We start from the raw sequence: 21,277 nt of genomic DNA on the forward strand, positions 1-21,277 counted from the left end.
AACCTACAACTTGGATACCACATGTTGGGGAGTTGTGGGAGAGAGGAGATGCATCATGAAAAGAGTAGAGAACACAATGGCATTGAACATGTAGCTTTGAAGCTCGACAGTGGCTGATCAAAAGATCACAAGAGACTATTGTGTTTCCTAATAGTTAAATTAGTTTATTTTACTAGTAGTTAAATTAGTTTAGTTTAATTTTTGGGTTGGTTTGGGTCATGCTTGGACTGTGATCGTACAAAACCAGCATGCATGGCTTGGATACAGATCACTTGATTGACACTACCTTGGTTGAGCCTTTGTGTATCAACAAGTATGCTAGCAAGTTATTTAGTTATAGTAGTGGAGGGAGCGATTTGCATGTAACCAAGTGGTAGTGTGATGATTAGGAGGGCATTAATTTTGGATGATCATACCCAAGAAGGGGGTGTTTACTGAATCATCGAGTCACTCAAGTGACACGATGTCCAGCTTTAGCCATTCATCATCTACACTCCACTTTGGTTATTCGTTGTCTCTATCACTTACTCTTGCATTCATCGTCTCTATCATTTATACTTGCATTTGTCTCTTACCTCTACATTGTTTTCGTGGCTATTTTTGTCTTCCCATTAGATTTTCTTGCCCTCACTCCCATATTCACTCTCGTTCATTGTTGCAGTCTACACTATCCTTTTGATTATGGAGGAATGGAGAGCTTGAACTATTTGTCAAAAAAGGCACATGGCACCTTCACGAGTTGCACCCCCTCATTCCATCATAGATTTTTTGAATGATGTCATCAAGGGGATCCTAAGTGTAATCAATTACTTACTGAAGTTTACTAAGTGCAATCAATTATTGAAGTTCATAAAGTGCAATCCTAAGTGCAATCAATTACTAAAGTTCACTAAGTGCAATCCTAAGTGCAATCAATTACTAAAGTTCACTAAGCTTCCATGGGTCAAAGTTTGGAATGAAGCCCTTGTAGAGGAGATACTGGACTCCTATGATGAAGACGACCACATCATCACTATTTAAGATGTGCACTTATGGTTATCCACATCTTTGTTGGGGGAAGTCTTCCACCTGAAGACTCCAGTAGCACACTAGATCCATTGGCAAGAAGCAAACACTACGATTAATACTTTGAGTTCTATTGGAATTCATTGGTTTAGAGAAAAGTGTTGGTTATGTGCCCCAACAATACATTACACAAATCATTATGGCCTTGAAGGATGACCAAGAGGTAGATTGGCTACCTACCTTTGATAGAGATTTTGAAACACAGCTTAAGGCTATTAGTAGGGGCTATGCACACTGTAAGCTTGGACCACACTTGAGCATGCTACACCATCGGCTCAATTTAGGTGAAGTACAATGGTCAAACACCATCCCCGCATCTGGCGGTCACAATAGGCCATAGGGCACCAACGGTGCCAAGGAAGAAGACAATGATGCAAGATCTAAAGAAAAGGGCATCAAAATTTTGTCTAAGGAGCACAATGAGAAGGTGCAAGAGAAGGCTCAGGGTCATAGCAATGAGGTCGGAGGATCCTCTTCTCAAGTCAAAATGTCTAAGCCAAAAGAGAGTGCCAAGTCCAACTCGGTAGCCATGAGTGACTAGGATACGAAAGGTTCTAAGAAATAGGTGAAGAGCCTTTGGTGAGCCCCAATAGTAGAAATAGGGAGTGGGTCCACAACCAGAGCCAAAATTAGATGGAGTGGTCCTTGTAGTCTTGGCCAGCTCAATCGCAGTACCTATGCCTCTTAACATTCTCGGAACTCTACCTCCACTCGAGCCATTCCCCCTTGATCCCATGTTTCTCAAAGATGATCCTAGGGACATGTATGCCACTAAGACATAGTGGCATTGCCTAAGGGAAAATGTGCTTGTGGGTAGCTCAGGTCTTAGATTACTTGGCAAATGCCCAAGTCTTAGATTACCTGGCAAGTGATTGGCTTCCTTCCTAGGTGCTTGACCACAACTTGTTCCTTCAGGCATAGTACTAAAAGCAATCGATGAAAATTTTTGAGGAGAACACGGCCATGTTATGGCAAGAGTAGAGTGCCTGTAGCATAGAATGGGATAGCTTAAAGGAGTAGGTAGAGAGTAGGAAGAATGTTTATGATGAGCCGGGTGCAAGAACATAGTGAGCTTCAGCACACCCACATTGAGTTACAGTGGGATCACATCAATCTCCAATGTGAGGTAGAGATGCTACACACTACCAACTCCAGGCTGTAGGCTTCCTAGGTCACCATGGTAGTAAGGCTATAGTTATAGCATTGGAGGATGCATAGAAGGTTTGAGCTGACCAGCAAACCCTACAAGGGTTACAGCGAAGTGACACCACTACTTTTTCCATCCATCCTCCATTAATGCCATCCCTCTCCACCCCCTCCACCACCATTTTTCCCATCTATCCATCCTCTCTACCACCACTTTCCCCTCCTCCCCCACCTCCACTTTTTATCCCTCCCTCTGCAAGCACTTTTTCCATTCATTCCCTCTATTTCCATCTACCACCTCCACAATCACTACCCCCACTTTCCATCATGTCCACCACTCAAGGTACATCTTCTTTTTTCTTCTCTCTTCCTTCCCCCCTTTAGTTTCCATTGTTCCCCTATTTTCTATCCCCTCCACCCCCTCACTTTTGGTCATCTTGAGACCTCTACTTTTTTATCTTCCATTCCATCTCCTCCCCCTTCCATTCTCTCTTTCTTTCCCTCCACTTTCCACCTCCTCCAAATTCCATTCTCTCACCTCTCCATTCCTCCCCCTCGCCTTTTCATCTACTTCCACTCTCTTTTACATCCACCCCATTTCCACCCCCATATCTCTTGCACATTGTCTCTCCACCTCTCATCCATTCGTCCTCCACTCCCTTCAATTCCTCCCATGTTTATCTCTCTTACGTTATCTCATAACCCCTCTTTCCCCCTCTATAAGTCCCTATAAAATCTCTCCAATCCCTTCAAAAGCCTCTCCTTATCCCCTTGTATTAACCCCCCCTTTGGAGTCAAGCCAATTGTAGGCTCTTGTCTTGGGTGCTGCATAGATATGTTTGTGACCATGTGGTGTGCCTCCCACTGTGTGATGTCCCTCCCACTACACAGTAGTGATGCCACCAACTATAGCCTTGAATGTCACCCCACCTACCCTTTTTTGCCTCAAGCATTGTTTAGCCCATGCCCCACTAACAACTTTGTTCACATCCATCTTTCCCCGTGTTAGCCACTTTCCCCTTTGCCATCACCTCGTTCTTGGGCCATGCTGTGTGCTAGCCCCGCGGCACACCTACCACCATGTGCCTCCACTCTAAACATTTTGCCTCAACTTAGCACCATGTCTCAAGCCCATGCCTTGGGTCCTGGACACCATGCACACAAAGATGGATTACTTGCCAGTGAATCCTTAAGAAAAGGAGTTCAATGATCAATGTATAATTTCTTTCTACTAATGAGTTGCTGACATATACCCTTTTTTTATGGAGACATGTGAGTGTGTTCTCATCTAGAATTTGACAATAAGCTCCTTGACTTCCCTATAAAAATTCTCTTGTGAGCCTAACATTTGCATAAATCTAGTGAAAGATTCTCTCCAAATTCATTGCAAGATAAGATATCTTGGGCATCATGAAAATTTCTTGGATGTATATCTAAAAGTCAAGATATCTCTCCAAATTCATTGCAAAATGGGATATCTTGGGCATGATGAAAATTTCTTGGATGTATAGCTAAAAGTCTAGACTTGGCCAATGGATATTTCATTCTCTTAGTAATGAAGTCAACAAGAAAGTTGAGTATACTTCTTTAGATGAACAATTCATTGTTGCTAGATTTTGAATTATTTAGGATTTGCAATGATTCTTTTAGAGTTGAAAGTAGTGCTGTGCTTGCATTTCATACCCTCATATATTTTGTGATGTGTAGGTCATAAAGCACTTGTTGCATTACCTTGGATTCTTTGAAGAGGATGCTAATTTTCTCTTAAACATTAAATATTTTCTATGATTGCACTCTTACTATTTCATTACTCATCTTCTTCTTCAAACTTGCATTTCATTATTCTTCTCTATTCCCTCTTCCTCAATGCTTCCCAAGCCCATATAGTCTTATTTTCCAGGAGCTAAAAGATGACATCATCATGATAGATGTATCTATGTGTCCTTATCTTGCATGATTTTGAAGAGCAATACTCTCAAACTAAATCCCATTGGTCAATATATCCAATGCTTTAAGAAAGTCTAGGTCCATGGCTTGCCTAGGATTTTCCATACCTTTGTCAATAGAATCTAAAGCTGTGGTGTCAGCAAACAATAGCACCTTTCCTTCTTGCCCACCTTCATTGATGAACTTATTTGTAGAGATATGTCCATCGACATAGGTGACCTGCACTAAGGAGAAATGTTACTCTATTGTTTGTTTTCCTAGTGTAGTACACTCTACCTTGCTAGAACCTTGTTATTCCTACCATTTGAAAAATATCACTAAATTCAACTTATTGAGTCTCTCCATTTGCTATGAGCTATCCCTCCTCTTAGTCACATTTCTCTAGAGCATTACATCTCCTTATTATTAACCTTTGTTAGTCACATTATAGGTTTTTGTGGTCACATTTTTCCTTTGTGAGTAGCATTGCATCTCCTTATGACCTACTATGTGGCACCATTGTCCTAGTTACCTATTCACCAATTGCTCTAGGAAACTTTGATGGTCAGCAACATATCGGCTGTAGCATAGTAAATGACTAAGAGTAGAAAAGGACTTGAAAGCTTACAATCTAGGTAGCTAGCTACACCATTAAGTAGAAATGGTTGAGAAAAGTCCAATAGATTGACAAACAATTCACTCTCTTTGGTCACATACAAGCGACATCAATTATAGAGCTATGGTAAGAAAATAGACTACTTTAATGACTCCAAAGTGAATAACTCGTAGGCTACAAACATGCACTGTGACACATAGAGCTAGCAAGAAGAAAATAGATGATGATTGGCAAGACAAAGGTTTGGCAAGATGGATGCCTTCAGTAAAGCACACATAGTACTCAGAAAGACAAAGTACTCTTGCAAGACAAAATGTATTCAAAACCATAGCTACTACTAAGCTAATGGCTCCACACAATGAGGATGGCTCCACAAAGTAATGCTTTCATATAGAGGGAAAACTTGAACTACTTCCCATCTCTTCACAATTTCTATGTTCTCACAATTGTCAAAGTTTTCTTGTTTTGAGCAGGTGGTTGTTTGAGAAGCCCCATATGTTGTGCAAACTACTAGTTCCTTTAATGGCTACATAATCGTGTTTATTTCTTCTTTGCACTTCATTCACTTTCACTTCATGGAACATCTACGCATGACACTATTCCTAAGGCACATGGTTACAACATCATGGGCATCATTGAGATTTTCTTGAGGGCATGTGAATTAGTGTTTGAATAGAGCTCACTTAATAACATGACCTCATCCATCATGTTCACCCTTGCCATGGCTAGACCTAAAGAAATTCTAGGTCATGTTAAACATAAGAACTCCATATAAAAACCCCATATAGCATGTGCAATCAAGGGGCACTATGTAAAAACACCATATAGCACGTGCAATCAAAGGCCACTATGCCAAAATCCCATATAGCACGTGCAATCAAGGGCCACTATATAAAAATTCCATATAGCACGTGCAATAAAAGGGGTGATTTTCGACACCAATACCAATGCTAAATACAAAGATTCTAAAAAAAAAAAGTGGAAAGTGTCGAAAAGTCTGTCGGTGTGAATGTCGCAAAGAATTCATCGGTGCGAGAGTCGGTGTCACTATCAATAAAATATGCCCAACAATGTTGGTATGGATGTTGGTCCAAGCGTTGGTATATATCGACACTATAGTGTTGGTGTATAGGCATCAGTATATATCAACATTTTTATAGAAGCTTAAAAAAAAATTTGTGGGGCAAGATGTTGATTATTTTAGTCCCATCCTGCCCCACATAATTTTTTTTCATTAAAATCACGATTAAATGTTACAAATGTGGAGGTGTACATTACAATTTTGCAAAGAAAGTCTACAAAGAAATGGCAAATGTGCCGAAGCAATGTGCTACAAAATGGAAAATCCATTGAAGTAATGCACTAATGTGCTACAAACTGGCAAAACTATCGAACTCCAAAATGGCGAATCCACCGAGGCAATCTACTACAAAAGGGCAAAAGTGCTGAAATACTGAACAACTAAATGTCCTATCCTACTATTGCTTCTCCTCGCCCTCCTCATCTTCCTTTCCCACCTCTCCCTCGGTCTCTATGCATGAGCACTCCTTGCCCTCGGTCTCTCTACATGCACCCAGTCCCTCGCCCTCCTTTTTTGCTAGCCTAACTGCTTCTTCTTTAGATCCCATCTCTCCGTTCAGATCTCCGAATGGGTTGAACGTGCCTCCCTAAGAATGAAACAAGTTAGAAAATCTACGAGCATTGTAAGACAATGGTGATAGTCAAAAAATAATGAAGAGGAATAGGGTATACTCACATGACGTGCCACCACCCTTTCCCAATCGATGTGGACTCCTCTCTCCTTCTCCTTAAACCATGCCTTGGCTCCAATCCTGAATGCCTTTCTGTACTCCTCATTGTCTGGAGGCCTTCCAATCACAAATTCCTCTGGATCCAAATTCAATTAGTTAGATATGAATGACAAGACATTTGGATGATTGCAGATATTTAAAATTCATAAGAAGATAAATTTATACTTACCACCCATTCCTCGTTGCCAAGTTTGGCACCGCTCTTGAGGTGTAGAGAACCTGGTGTATCCTTGTTGCCCTCCGCTGAGGCTCAAATGCATCTAGATTATCCTTGTAATCCTTATTCACTCTCTTCCAATCCTTCAGTTATGCCCATGCTGGCTTGTGCTTACCCTCCTTAATAGCCTCCCTTAATTCGTATCTACGAGACCTAAGGAGCTCCCCCATGTAAGCATAGCATTTTGATCAAACTCATATCCTTTAGGATTTGGAAATTGTCTCTTGAGGGCATCTATGCAAGAATCCTTGGCTTTATTGTCCTGTTGGTTCCAAGGTTTAAATATATCATTGGGGAAGTGGGTGCTCACCAACTCCCTCATGTATCTTATGACCGCCCTCCCAACCTCGTCCTGTATAACCTCCCCAATGTTGTTTACTTTGTAGGATAGGTCCTCGTGCAAAATAAAGTCCAAAGGATTTGAAGTGGATGGAGTAGCATAGCTAGAGCGAGGGGTGGAGCAAGTGCTTAAGGAGTGAGGAGTGAGGAGTAAGGGAGTGAGTGGTCTTTGGGGTGATGTGGCCTGTGAGTGGAGAGGGCAAGGGGCCTGATTGGTACTGCATCTTATGAGGCAGAGGAGACATGTAGGGATGTGAGTGTGCAGACTCATCTACATCCCTTGTGCTACCACAACAGCCTTGACCCTTACTATTCTTTTTGGACCTACGATGGGTACTCCCAAGTGATGACCCCTCAAAAGGGGCTATAGGGGATGGCTGTCAAGTAGGTAAAGCCATTGATATCCCTGATCTACCTCTGAGGGGTGTAGGAGAGAGAATAGCTGATGTCCTCTAAGATAGGAGAGAGAAGAATCTCGTTGCCTCCGTGTCACTTATGGATGCGACAAACTCATCGGGACTCCCGATGAAGCCATGGGCTGCTAGCAAAGGAGTTCCCCGAGGGGTAATTTCATGGGTAGGCCCCTGAGGAGTTGGCCTGTGAGGAGTCCACCCAGGGGTAGTCATAGGGGTAGGCCCCTCAAGAGTCAGCTGAGTGGAAGCGAAGTCTTTTGGATAGTACATCCCATGATGTCTCCTCCTACGAGGGCCCCCATGATCATGGGGTCCGTGCTCTTCAGACATGCAACATGTTGGCATGCTTAATTTGGGGGATTGGACAAACACAAACACAAACACAAGAGTGGGTAAGAAGCGAAAAAAGCAATAAATACTTACAATTTACTTAAAAGACAATTTACTACTTAAAACTCAAGTTCAACTATCAAAAGAAGACAATTTACTTAAGACTTCATTGTATATTTTCATATATCTCCATAAGTTACATTATAATATGTATCGAAATGAGTATTCATATACCAAATTTGGGTCCAAAAGAGTGTTCAGGTACAAAGTTTATCTCTAAAAGAGTGTTCATATACAAAAATTATTGCAAAAATAGTATTCTTAAACAAAATTTGTCTCCAAAAGAGACATTCTCCAAAAATTTCAAAAGAGAGGAGGAGGTCTACTACTCTGTATTACTATCCGAGGTACTTTCCTGCTCCTCACCACTAGATAGGTCACTCGGGACCTCATCTTCCACTTCTTCTAATATACAATTATGCTCTTCTTGGACTATGTGCTCGCAATCCAAGAAGATGTCTACACAAACTATGATTATGTCTTTTATAGTGTCCTTGCTAAGTAGTCGCATAGTCCATTCATGATGATGTATGGATTTCAACCTAGAGCTCCAATTGCAGTGGGAGTCAAAAAAGAGAAGGCTCAAGCACTTAAAGACTTTCTTATAGATGCAAATCAAAATGCTTAAGCTAACCAATAGGTAGCATTAGAAAGAGCAAGAATTTATACAAATCCACATTGTAGAAAGTTGAAAGTTTGACAAAAAACTGGCCTCTAGCAAGCTAACCAATAGGTAGAATTAGAAAGAGCAAGAATTTATGCAAATCCACATTGTAGAAAGTTGAAAGTTTGACAAAAAAGAGAAATTCTATCTGAAACCAGCCTCTAGCAAGCTCAAGGGTAGTAAACCATGACTAACTAGACTTCCACACTATTGCATCATTTCTAGCCACTTCCATTAGTTAAATATGATTGAGAAGCCAACTGTAAACACACTAAAAGGGAGGCCAGAGTGCCCCTACTTAAAAACCAAACACAAGAAACACAGATTGGCCTCAATTGCTTGGTGCCCCTTTCGGTATTTATGTAATTCTTCTAGCAATGGAAAAATTATTTTACAACAACTAAAAGCTGTCAATGCATTCCACAAGGCATCTAGCTTGCTCTAGAGGGTTTGGCCATCCCACAACCTAGCAACTAGCCTTTTAGGGTGACAATGCAATAATGTAGATCTCAAACTGAACACGTGACCTCTAGGCAAGAAGAAATCCATAACAATGTCTCTCTAGCACCAATCTAGGCACACCCTATGTATCTTGGTGACTGTCCATAGCCTGAATGGCCAAAAGAGAACTTTGAGCAACAAGAGAGCAACAACAAGCTTAAAAAATGAAAAACCAAATGAAGGTCAAAACGATGGTACCCGCTGTCCTTGGAAGAGTGCCCTCGCAACTATCCTCTATCCATAGTTGACCCTCAGTCATAAACAAATGAAGGAATAGCAGCAAATGAGATCAAATCAGCTTAAGATAGCATCAATCTACTCCCAGCTCTTGTTCTAGGCTAGAATGTTCTAGAATTCGAGGGAGCAAGAGAACCACGGGCTGAGGAGAGAGAGTGGCAAATTAACACGGGTAGGAGAGTGTGACCGTACAACCAGCAAAGGCATCAATGTGCATGCAAGTAGCGTAGGAAGATCACATGCCAACAAAAATGAGGGGGCCATACACTCGCCATACACAACATGCCAAAGTCTATATAGCTGTAGCAAAAACACCTCAAATTGAATTCCAAGTAATCTATACATCCGTACAACCAGCAAATGCCTTGATTTGTGTGCCAAATGAGTCATACAATTCGTATAGTAGGCAGATCAACCTTGAGATGTGTGCTAGTAGGTCGTACAACAATAAATGTGCATTGGGTCCTAAAAGGTTGTGTTTCCATGTAGAAAGAGCATGTATGATAGCAAGATGCCAGCCAACATCTCTTTCTCATAAATATACAAATACATTTCAGAATCACGAAGCACCCTACTCTGGTATGCAACCACTCTTCCATCCTGCATAAGCACTTCTCCTATGTCATTCCCACAAGCATCACATTGGACAACAAAGGGCTTGCATAGATCTAGCAAGATAATGAAAGGATCCGAGCGTAGCTTTTTCTTAAGCTCTTAAAAGGATGCAATTTTGTAGGTTACCCACCTGAAAGGTGCTCCTTTCTTTTGTAGGGCATGAAGGCTGATGCTATCTCTGCAATAGCGGATGAACCACCTATAGTACGAGCATAAACCTAGAAAGTTAGAATATTTGGAGGACAAACTCCCTAAGTTTGAGTTGTATTCCTTCCGTGGCTATTTTCATTGGCATCAATATTTCCTGTGGATGTGGAGCTGAAAAGTGCAAGGCACATGCACTCTTTGTGGCCTAGAAGTGTGCATCTATCTCCTTGTTCCTAGTATGCACCTCCTTGTTCCAGGAGAGGGAAGCTGGAACATACAGCCTGTGCCTAGGATCCTTGAATCCTTGGACTTTGGAGCAGGTCTTTGGGTATTTGGGGATCAAACTCCCTCACTTTACAACCATGGGCTCTTGGGCTCGTAGGGCGCCAAGGCATATTGCTATTCTTATCGACTCTCCCTCTAGCAGAAATAGCGCTTGTGTTAACCATATTAAAGCGCTTGGGACAAACCTGGAATTAGGAGGTGGCCCTAACCGGTTCCCAAATAGCACTTGTGTTAGCCTCGCCACTCCTAGGCTCGGGTGATATGGGGCTCAAACTCCTTGAGCACCCTCACACCTTCACGTATTTGGGGTTCGAACCTCGTAGACTAGGCTCAAAACTTGGAGTGATGAGGCTCGGCTTCTGCAAGACACCCCACAGCAATCCTAAATGTTGTCGAGAAGCCTTTTCTTCAGAATATTTGGGGGAAAAACTCCCTGAGTTTGAGTTGTATTCCTTTCGTGGCTATTTTTGTAGGCATCGATATTTCTTGTGGATGTGGAGTTGAAAAGTGCGAGGTGCATGCACTCTTCTTGGCCCAGAAGTGTGCATCTATCTCCTTGTTCATGGTATGCACCTCCTTGTTTTGGGTGAGGGCAGCTGGAACATACAGCGTGTGCCTAGGATCCTTGAATCCTTGGACTTTGGAGTAGGCCTTTGGTTATTTGGGGATCAAACTCCCTGAGTTTGAGCTGTACTCCTTCCGTATGCACATTGCTTGTAATGATTGACCTTGGTGTATTTGGGTATCAAACTCCCTTGAGCTTGTCTTATTGACGTAGATCATTCGGCTTGGTCATCTTTACTCATTGATTACCTTCCATTTGGTGGTTGTACTCTGTGTAACATGCCCCCTTTCCTGTTGCTGATTCGTCCTCGGATCGCCACACTGGAGGAGGCTGGTGGTGAGGAGATGGTGTGGTGGTCCAGTTGCCTTGACATGAGGCGAGCGAGGTACGAGCGGTACTTCCAAAAATGGGTGCATGCATATCCTCGTAAGTGCAGAGGTGATGCCCGTGGAGGTTGCAGACGCAGAGGTAGAGGCAGAGGTCCTGTAACTGAGTTGGACCAACATCGAGGTTGAAGACAATGTTGGTCAGATTGTGAATGCGGTCGTTGATGGGGCAGGAAGGTCATAGAGGAGTAAGAGGATAAGGCAGTTGAAGTGGACGGCGGCAACGACGGCTGGATCTGGCATTGAGTCGTAGGTGTCATTGAATGATTGTAGGTAGAAGCAAAAACCCTCTTGTATCATTTCTTTGGGAAAGTTGTACTTAGGAAAATTGCACAACACATTGGGGTCTTGTTGCTGTAGAGCTCAAAAGGTGGCCCAAGTCCAATGTCATTCCATGGGCATGTAGAGTGGGTGGACTCGACGGTCAATGGGCACACTGCGGTAGCTATATCCTACTCTTGTGTGCTTGGAATGCACGTGGTGCTAGTTGTCAAATGACTGTGCTATGAAGTGTGTGAAAGGGCGCACTTCAAGAATTTTGCAGAGGTGGAGGTTGGAGCCCTCAAGCTGGCCCTTCCAATGGTGCATTAGCGCACTATCCGCTCTTGGAAGGACTGCAAGTCCGGATGCCAATGAACATCTTCAGGGGGAGACCTTGGTAAGCTCTTATTGAGGCAATAGTGAGGATTAGGGGTACCTGTAGCTTTTCCCATCCTCTCGGGAGATGAAGTTGTGGCTCACTCCTGGGTCCACGAGTGCTTTGATGCCTTAAGAAGGGTCATTTGTCTATGCTGTTGGATCTTAGCATTACAGATTCTGGCTGCATCGATGGCCTGGCGCTTCATCCTGGCCACCTCTGCCTTGAGTTCCTTTTTGCTATGCACGGCTTGAAGGGTAGAGATAGTGAGTGATCGGTAGTATCTTTTCAATTTGCTTCTGTTTAGGTAGCCATCCATTTATGTTCCATCAAGGGCAGCTATTCGGCATGACCCTTGAGGAGTGATCTCAACTACGCGGTAAGGACCCATACCTCAGTACTTAAGCTTATGTTTGGTGTTGCAAACACTGTACATGAGTGCCAAGTCACCTTCTGCTAGGTCCTTGTTCTTGAGGTTGCGGTTGAACCACTTTTTATGTCGGACCTTTTCTACTTGGAGGGAGTAGGTTGCTCACAACCTTGTCTCTTCTAGCTTTTTGAGGTCGACTAGCCTTTCGGCTAGCACGTTTTCCGTGAGTCTTTCTTTGATAGCAAGACGGAGGCTAGGCACTACATACTCCATTGGCATTACTGCCTCTATCCCAAAGGCTAACTTGAAGGGGGTACAATGTGTTGCCACTTTATAGGAGGTCTTGTAGGCCCATAACGCTGCTATGAGCTTATGTGCCCAGTCGGTACGACTAGCTTCTACCGTACATGTAATAATCTTATAGCAAGTCTTGTTGGAGCTTTCGGTCAAGCGATTTGCTCTAGGGTAGTGTGCCGTTGACTTCCTATGAATGATCATGAATTCGCTTGTCAGGATTGCTATGGTTTCGTTGAGGAAGTGACTTCCTCGATCGCTGATTAACTCCAACGGGCATCCAAACCACGTGATGAGTTGTTCATATAAGGATCTTGCATCAGCCTTTACCGTGGCTCTTCCTTCTACCCACTTAGTGAAGTAGTTGGTGGTGGTGAGGATGATTTATCGTGCCTCGGTCCCCTTAGCGGATGGGCTTATGGGATATATGAAATCGATGCCCCATTTCTCAAAGGGTTGGTTGGCTAGGATTTCGGTCAAGGGCATCATGTCTGCCTTGTGTGGGATTTGGATGCATTGGCAGGGGTCACATTGTTTGAAAAATTCGACCACGTCTCTGAAGAGTGTTGGCCACTAGAGACCAGCTTGCAGCACTTTACGTGCTATCGGCAAAATGGCCTTCTACGATTCCTGAGTGGGCTTCTTCAAGCACCTCGATGTATTCGTGTTCGCACATGCATCTTCTCAGTATGCCATCCTTACCCATGCGGTAGAGTTGGCCTGCTATCAGCTGATATGGCACTGCATCCTTAATGAGTTTACGGGCTCTATCCTTCTTGAGGTCGCATAGCCTAGGGGTAGTTCATTGGCCAAGTAGTGGCTGATTTCGATGGCCCATTCTGAAATGATGTCGAGGAAGAAGAGGGAAGCATCGGGGAGATCATCTTCTACTCCCATTAGAGCTTTGTAGTTTGGGATCCTTGATAGGTGGTCGGTTAAAACGTGGGTTTTGCCCTTATGCACGGCGACTGTGAAGTCGAATTCTAGCAGGATCAACACCCACCTAGTGATGCGTCCAGTCATGCAGGGTTTGTTGACCAAGTATAGCAATGCTTGATGGCCCACTAACAAGTAGTGCCTGAACTTCTTGATTGCATAGACCATGGCGAGACCCTCTCTCTCGATGGGGGTGTAGTAAACTTCGGCCTCATTTAGTTAACGGCTCACAAAGTATACTGGGTAATCCAAATTATGCTCCCGAGCTAGGCTAACACACATCCAATGGCAAAGTTAGAGGCATCAATGTGGATGTGGAATATTAAATTCCAGTCGGGAGACCTCAATACTGGTGCGGTGACTAGAGCTAGCTTGAGGGTTTCAAAGGGTGTTTGGCATTCTTTGGTCCACTCAAAGGATACTAGCAGCTTGTATAACGGGCAGGCTATGTTGATATAGAACAAGATAAATCTCCGGTAATAGCCCATATGGCCAGTAAATCATTGGACTCCCTTAGCATTGGTGGGGGGCGGTAACTCCAAGATGAGTTTGATTTTGTTGTGTTCCATAGAGATTCCATTTTGGGACACTATGTGACCCAGGATCACACCATGTTTGACCCAAAACTGGCACTTAAGGGGGTTGAGGGATATGCAATATAAGCGGCACTTCTCAAGGACGAGCCTGAGATACTTTAGGTGGTCATCCCATTTTGAGTTCACACAGATATCGTCCAAGAAGACTTCCACAAAGTCCCCCAGGTATTCCTTGAATACCATGATCATCATACGTTGGAAGGTAGACGGGGAATTGGTTAATTTGAATATCATAACCGTGGCTACATATACACCCCATTCGGTTGTGAAGGCGGTCTTGTGTTGGTCTTGGGGGGCAATTGAGACTTAGTTGTAACCTGAAAATCCATCTAGGAAGCTATATGCTTCCTTTCCAGCTACCCTTTCTAGAACATGTTTCGTGAATGGCAAGGGGTAGTGGTCACGTCTCATGGCCACATTAACCTTCTTAAAATCCATGCATACTCTGATTTTTCCATTTTTCTTTAGGACTATCACAATGGGTGATACTCAGTCTGTATGCTCAATCTCATAGATGAATCCTGCATCTATGAGTTTCTAGATCTCTTCCCTCACTATGAGTGCATATTTAGGATTCATAGGGTGGGGGTGTTGCCGTACTAACCTAACATCATCCATTTTTGAGATTGTATGCTACACTACTGCGGCAGGTACTCCTTTCATGTCCATGTATTTCTAGCCCATGCAGTCCTTATATTCTCATAGGAGAGCTATTAAGGCATTCTCCTCACTAGGAGTGAGGTCATCGGCAACAATTACGGGTTGTGGGTCTTGCCCTTCCGAGACTAGGTTTACTTCCTTAACCGGGGCTGGTCCATCATATCCTTGAGAATAACTGTCCTCTCAAGATCTTTTGGCCTGTTGGTATAGGATCTTATGATCTTGGATAGTATAGGCCTTGTAGTGGGCTGGTACCTACCATAGGTCTTCTTTATCCTCAATCTCCCTCTCTTTTTCTGCCAAAGCAATGGACTTTTTGGCCTTAGCCTTGCCTTTGGATACAGGGGATTTGGGACCTCAAGGGGGCACTTCCTTTGTACTTATAGAGCCGACAGGGGTGGTTACCGTACTTACCCTGCTTCCCCAATTAGAGGAGAACTTGTGGTGGACAGTCGTGGCGCCTACGTAGGTCAACCAGTGAAGATCTGATTTTACCCTTACTATTCCTTTACTTACGTCTCGGGGTTTGAGCATGTTGAACATCCTTAGGGGAACCACTGGGGTCAGACCTTCGAGCTCTGGGGTGGTGATCGGAAACCCTACTCTTTATGGGACATCTATGTTGGCTAAGATGTGCACCCAGTTCTACGAGAATTGTGGCTCGGGGAGAGGTGCATACCAGAAGTTGTCAGATTCCTTCTCATCCTCTTCCTTGCCACAGGGTTGGAATAGCTTTACGGAGGTTGTTCAGGCGATGGTCTTGGACTCTATGGCAAAGAAGTGTCTTGACAATGGGTGGGCCTTGTAGGTATGCAAGTCCACTCTCATGGTTTTCTCCTCGTGCCACAAGTAGATATTATCATGCGCCAGTCATGCATGAGCCCGGACATTCGCAAGAAGGGCCTCCCTAGGATAGCTTCATATCTTGGCTGGTCGAGTGAAGTCCATGACCATGAAACTAACAGGGTACATGAATCCAAACACCTTAATGTTAATGCCAGTCAACACTCCCAGAGGTTCAACAGTTCCTCCATCGGCTAGCTTTACTACCAGATGGGTCTGCTCGAGTGCAGGTTTTCCCCATTTCTCCCAGCATTCCTTGGTGCAAACACTCTCCAGCTCCCCCATCCAGGATGGCTTCCACCTTCTGGTTTTGGTAGACTATGGGGATAGAGGCATTCGTGTCATCACCCTCAAACTACTGGCCTAGCTTGTTGATGGAAATCTTGGGTAGGTTTTATGCCTTTTCTAGCGTTGATTGGTTGGGCTTAGGGCTGGCAGGGGTTGGGGGTAGGAACATCCTGTTCATCCAATGGGATAGATGACACCATAGGATGGGATTTCCTCTTAGCAGAGATGCGATCGACATTTTCACCTTTGTAGATAGGAAGGTAGCCAGCTCGGTAGTGTCACAGGGTTCTGGTGAAGCTTCTTCCTCCATGGACAACATGTCATCGAAGCCGTATAGGTCTCCTTCCGTCTCGGAGGTTATGCAGCAGTAGGTCTTCTTGGAACATCTTTTGCATCAGATCCGGAGCTTCTGACTGCTCCAAGCTGAGATGTTCCTCTTCCTCCACTCTTTCTGGGACCTTGAGCGATTTCGCTCCTCGGTGTCCCATCAGGTGGGCTGGATGGATAGTATCTGACCCCCTACTGGCCTTTAGTCGATGCTCAAACTTATCTTGGCAATCACGCACCAAGTTTTGAGCATCCTTTATGTATTGCTTTTCTAAGGCCGGGTCCGGGTAGGTCTCTTTATAAGTGGGTACCGGTGCCCAGGCCCTAAGCCTGCATTGGTTTGTTCACTTCTAGAATCAGGGGTACATCAGGGTTACCTTGGGTGGAAGACTGTTTGGAAGTAGAGGAGGTGGCAAGGGTAGCTGTCTCCTCATCGGCGGACCCATCCTGGATAAGCACCCAGTCAAAATCGTCACCTACTCAAATGGCCTTCTTAGAACGAGTTAGAGGCTGTAGAGGAATCTCGGGACCGCGGGTGACCGAGATACCTTACCCTTCCTTGTGAGCTTCCTCATGGCCTTGCCTAGTGCCTTGGCCTGCATCCTTGTAGTGGCACTGTGGCCACATGGCCTTGTTCGATGCTAAGCAGATTGAGACTGGTGGTCTTTGGCGAGGTGAGTGGAGTGGTTGGTCTTCTCATGGGACAGTGGAATAGATGCTCTGTTCCACATCCTACACACAAAGGGGTGGGGTTGGTTGTGGTTGGGCATACGATCACTGTATGGACAATCCTTCAAGAAGTGTGGGCCTTGGCATTTGAAACATACACCGGTGGGTTTGAAGTGCCTCGGTAGGGGCATTCACTTACTCTATGGGGACCTTGGCAGGTATAACATTGGAGTGGGGGTCTCCGAGCAATTGAGTTTAGCTCTCTCGCTCTTGTGTTTAAGAGGGCAATTTGGAAGACGGGGACTTGTTAATCCTCTAGCGAGAGGGAGTGAGTCCAGGGCTCCACTCCCTTGCTCGTAAGGGTAATATTCATGAGGTCCATGATTAGGATCCGCTGTTTCCTCCCAGTCATTGGGCAACTCTTCAACCAACACTTGATTGACTGGGGCGATGCGAGGTAGCAGGGGTTGTGGACCTAGTATGGGTGGTGGCAGCGGAGCTAGCTGAGCCCGGTACTGGCTAGAGCTAGCCACAGGGCCACCTTGTGAGATCTGGGGGTTGGGTGGGGCAGTGAGGGCCAATGGGGGTTGCATTTGATACATGGGTTGGGGAAGGGACCTTGGGAATCGACATTGGGAGGTATCATGGTTTCCCCACCTGCTAACCCAATAAGGAAGCAAGGCAACAGTCATTCGTTGCTCATCCGCTCATAGGGTTCAAGGCAGGCATTGAGGTGCTTAATCCTCGCAATCTAATCCCTCAGGGATTCTTTGTCGTTTTGTTTTACCCCATACAATTGGTTGATCAAGCTCCATTTATGGCCATTGGGGGCGAATCCCACAATAAAAGCCATAGGGCTCTGCCCCGCAAAAGCAACTTGGCCCACCACTGAAGTGCATTGCCTTGAGAAAGGTGGTTGCCTTTCTGATTTTTGATGACTCTATAAAGTTCCTACTAGCATATGCTACATCAAACTGCTACACAAAGGTCAAGGCCTTGAGCCTATCCTACATTCCATTGAAAGTTTCAAACTTTACTACAGCCCTACCTTCTTTGAAGCCCTTCAAATTGCCCTTGGGTGCAACATTGTCATATAGAGGTGGCTACCAAAATGGCGATGCCATCATCCATCCCATGCTCTATGCATTACTACGACTTCCCATGGCTGGGTTGACCATTCCAGGTCCCATTCTGTACATCTGAGGCATTCATTGAACCACTCATCATCCCAAGCATTCCCATCTGCATTCTGCAATGCATTTCTATATTGGCATACATCATGTTGGCATTTCCAGCTTGCATAGTTTTCACCATATGTTACTGAAAACTTTGCATTTCTGGTTGCATACTTGCCAAGTAAGTGCCAAGCATTGCCACTCCTTCCGTGGGTTGTCCAACCATTGCCTAGAAGACAAAGCCTCCTCCAAAGTACCTTGGATGCATCACTGAGGGGAGAAAAGTTTGATGTCCTTGATTAACAAACTAAAAATTGTTAGCCTCTTGGGGATTTCCCATCACAAGTGGCTTTCCACCAAAGGGTGTATGACGAGGAGTACACCTTGTTTTTCTACTTCCTTTTGGCTGCCTTTTTCCTTTTGGGAGGAGCATTCAAAATCTGAGCCAAGTTTTGAGTTAATTGTGTGAGAGTGTCCATTACATTTGCCAATTACAGTTTAAAAAAAGAGCTCATGCACCTAATTCTTTGGCCTCACTACCTCATTCTGAGAAATGTGGCTGAGCCTAGTGTGTTCACCATTGTGTTCACCTCACTACCTCATCCTAACTCATTAGCATTGTTAAGGAGTGGGTTGTCAAGTTTCTCCTCCTCTAAAACCTGGAAGACTTTGAGTGAGGGCTACAAGAGCAGCCTTGCAAGACATCCATGAAGATAAAGAGTGGGCCCTAGTATGGAGGCTCCCTCGGGTGCAGCAATCAAAGTGCTATTAGGTTGAGGGGTCGTCCGAGGAGGCCGTTATGAAACGTGGCCATCAATCGATTAATCACCCTCCTTGCTGCTGCTTCAATTCAACTTCATCCATCATATATTTTCTTTTTCATTTTCTTCACATTCGATCCTCCTCTCATTTCTCCTTCTCCAAGGCATCGCGAGCTCTGCCATGACACCCAACTCCTCCTCCCCCCCCTTTACTGGCCCCGAGGTACGTTCCTGACGTCTCTCCCCTTCCTCCTTACCTTCCTTTCTTTCAATTCTCACCCCTCCCTCTTCATTCCTCGTTTCCAGGCTGACGAAAACGCTGTCCATGGCGTCTCATCCATCCTCAACAGCGAGTCTTCCAAGCTCGCGGTAATATCCTCTTGAACGTTTAAATGGTAGAGAGCTATGTCCGATGCGATCTAACTGAACTAGCTCTGGGAAATTCTATAGAGAAAGTTGTAGTGTGCTTCTCTTTATCTAGCATAGCTGGACTTATTGTTGTGTCGCGGGGTTACACTTCAGGAAGATTTCAGAAAATGATTCTTCTGTTTCCCTTTTATCAGGATCTGAAAGAGTCCAGGGCAGAACTACTTGCACGAGTTCAAAGCTTGAAGAAGGTCTAATCCTTCCACTCCTTTATTTTCACAACCAAAAGAATAAGTCGAACCTTAAGCAGAACTAAGAAAGGACACGCCCCGCTTCTTCATGCTTGGAACTAAAATGTAATCAGGTGTGTACGCTCATTTAGGATCTGCAAGAATGGAGTGGAAAGCTCGATTCACAAGTTAAGAATTACAGGCAGGTATGACAATCGTGAGCTCCTTGACGGCAGACATTTAGTTGCCATGATAAATCTTGGTTAAAAAAACTCCAAACTTTCTGAACAGGAACTGGGTGATTTGAAAAACAATTTAAACACGGAGGTGGACCAATTAAGAAATGTAAGTGCTACTGGCCAAAGTCAAATTTAGAGGGCCTCGTACACGTCTTTAAGTTAGAGCGTCTCTTGCTGCCATAGCATTTGTCGCTCTGTCATTGCTGCCTTGAAAGTGAAAGAAACCTAAAGCTAGTCTGGAATGAGACGATTGCTTACAACTGTTAGCAACGTGAGCACAGGAATTTCAGGATCTTCGAGACTCTCTAAGGAAGCAGCTGGATTCAACTGGGAAGCTCTTGAATCAGGTCAATATTTGAAACTCACACCAATTGGCAAAGTTTGTAACAGATCAATATTTGAAGCTCACCCAATGGCAAAGTTTGTGGTATGGAAGCAATTTTAATCGCAGATTGCAACTTCTCTATTTCTTTTCCAGATTCCGGAAAGACACTGCTGTGTACCAGGGCCAACCTCTCCTAAGCAAAAGCAGGATAGTGTTTAGACGTATGGAAGAAAATAGCCCTATGATTTTGGCAATTTGCAGTCCCCCAAAGTTACTTTAGGGCCTATTCCCATTACCAGTTAGGGAGCACTAGTTAAGAGCCTTAACGGAGTGTCCACATTAGTGTGCATTCCCATTAGCATTTTTACAATGTAGTTAAGTTAAATCTCCTAATTGCCCATTAAAAATGGTTGTAAATTTAACCCCTTCAAAATAGGTACTTTAAGGACTTTTAAGAAGAGAAGAAGAGCAGTGGGAATGATACTTAAAGCAAGATTCTTTCATGGTTAAGATCAACTCAGAACTATAAAACATGGGTACTCATTTTAAAGGTCTTGAAAAGAAGAATCCATTGTGACCTTAACCTTAACGAACTGACTTTGGATCGATGAGATAAACCATTTTGTATAAAAAATACCTCGAAAGTTTTATTTAAGACCACTTAGTGCATAACATAATGGGTTACCAATGGGAATGCAATTTGCATTTTAAGGTTAACTTTAACTTAACAGAACTAGCTATGTTAAGCTCACTAACATAACCTAATTGCTAGTGGGATAAGGCCCTTAAACACATTTTCCATAGTAGTATTAAGTGCCACTAACATAACCTAATTGCTAGTGGGATAAGGCCCTTAAACACATTTTCCATAGTAGTATTAAGTGCATGAAAGTCTTGATAATTCTCATGTTTTGCTCAAACTTTCATTTCGGTCCTTTTCTAAAACCTTGACCTAGTCACATTTTTGTGGCCTCACGTTTTTTGAAGGGTTCCAACTTCACAAAGACAAACATTTTGGTTTCAAAGAAAGAAACCAAACATCCACAAGAAAGCAATGTGTATATAGTTAGCTACTCTTATGTGCATTCCCCTCCTCTCATCCTTTCATCATAGTATTGTAAAGTATATTTGTGAAATTCCTCTTATAGATCTCAAGGTGGCGGTGTTCCATACTTGTTTCCTCTTAAATATACTATATACTTTTGTTCGTTCTTGTAGATCTTAAGTGACGAAGATTT

At 43.9% G+C, this 21,277-nt stretch overlaps 1 protein-coding gene across 1 annotated transcript; it reads left to right on the forward strand.

Moving 5' to 3' along the window:
• The first annotated feature begins 18,951 nt into the window (after window positions 1-18,951).
• LOC147885420 (uncharacterized) lies at window positions 18,952-20,496 on the forward strand. Its single transcript, XM_087396856.1, has 7 exons — window positions 18,952-19,102; window positions 19,186-19,248; window positions 19,443-19,496; window positions 19,628-19,681; window positions 19,767-19,820; window positions 19,996-20,061; window positions 20,193-20,496. Exons 1-7 carry the CDS (start codon window positions 19,061-19,063, stop codon window positions 20,256-20,258), a joined length of 399 nt encoding a protein of 132 aa, XP_087252982.1. The 5' UTR covers window positions 18,952-19,060; the 3' UTR covers window positions 20,259-20,496.
• Window positions 20,497-21,277: the final 781 nt, after the last annotated feature.

Source organism: Dipteris shenzhenensis, chromosome 25 (genome assembly GCF_047967505.1).
Source record: "Dipteris shenzhenensis isolate YYH24624 ecotype China chromosome 25, Dip_SZ_1.0, whole genome shotgun sequence".
Lineage (NCBI taxonomy): Eukaryota > Viridiplantae > Streptophyta > Polypodiopsida > Gleicheniales > Dipteridaceae > Dipteris > Dipteris shenzhenensis.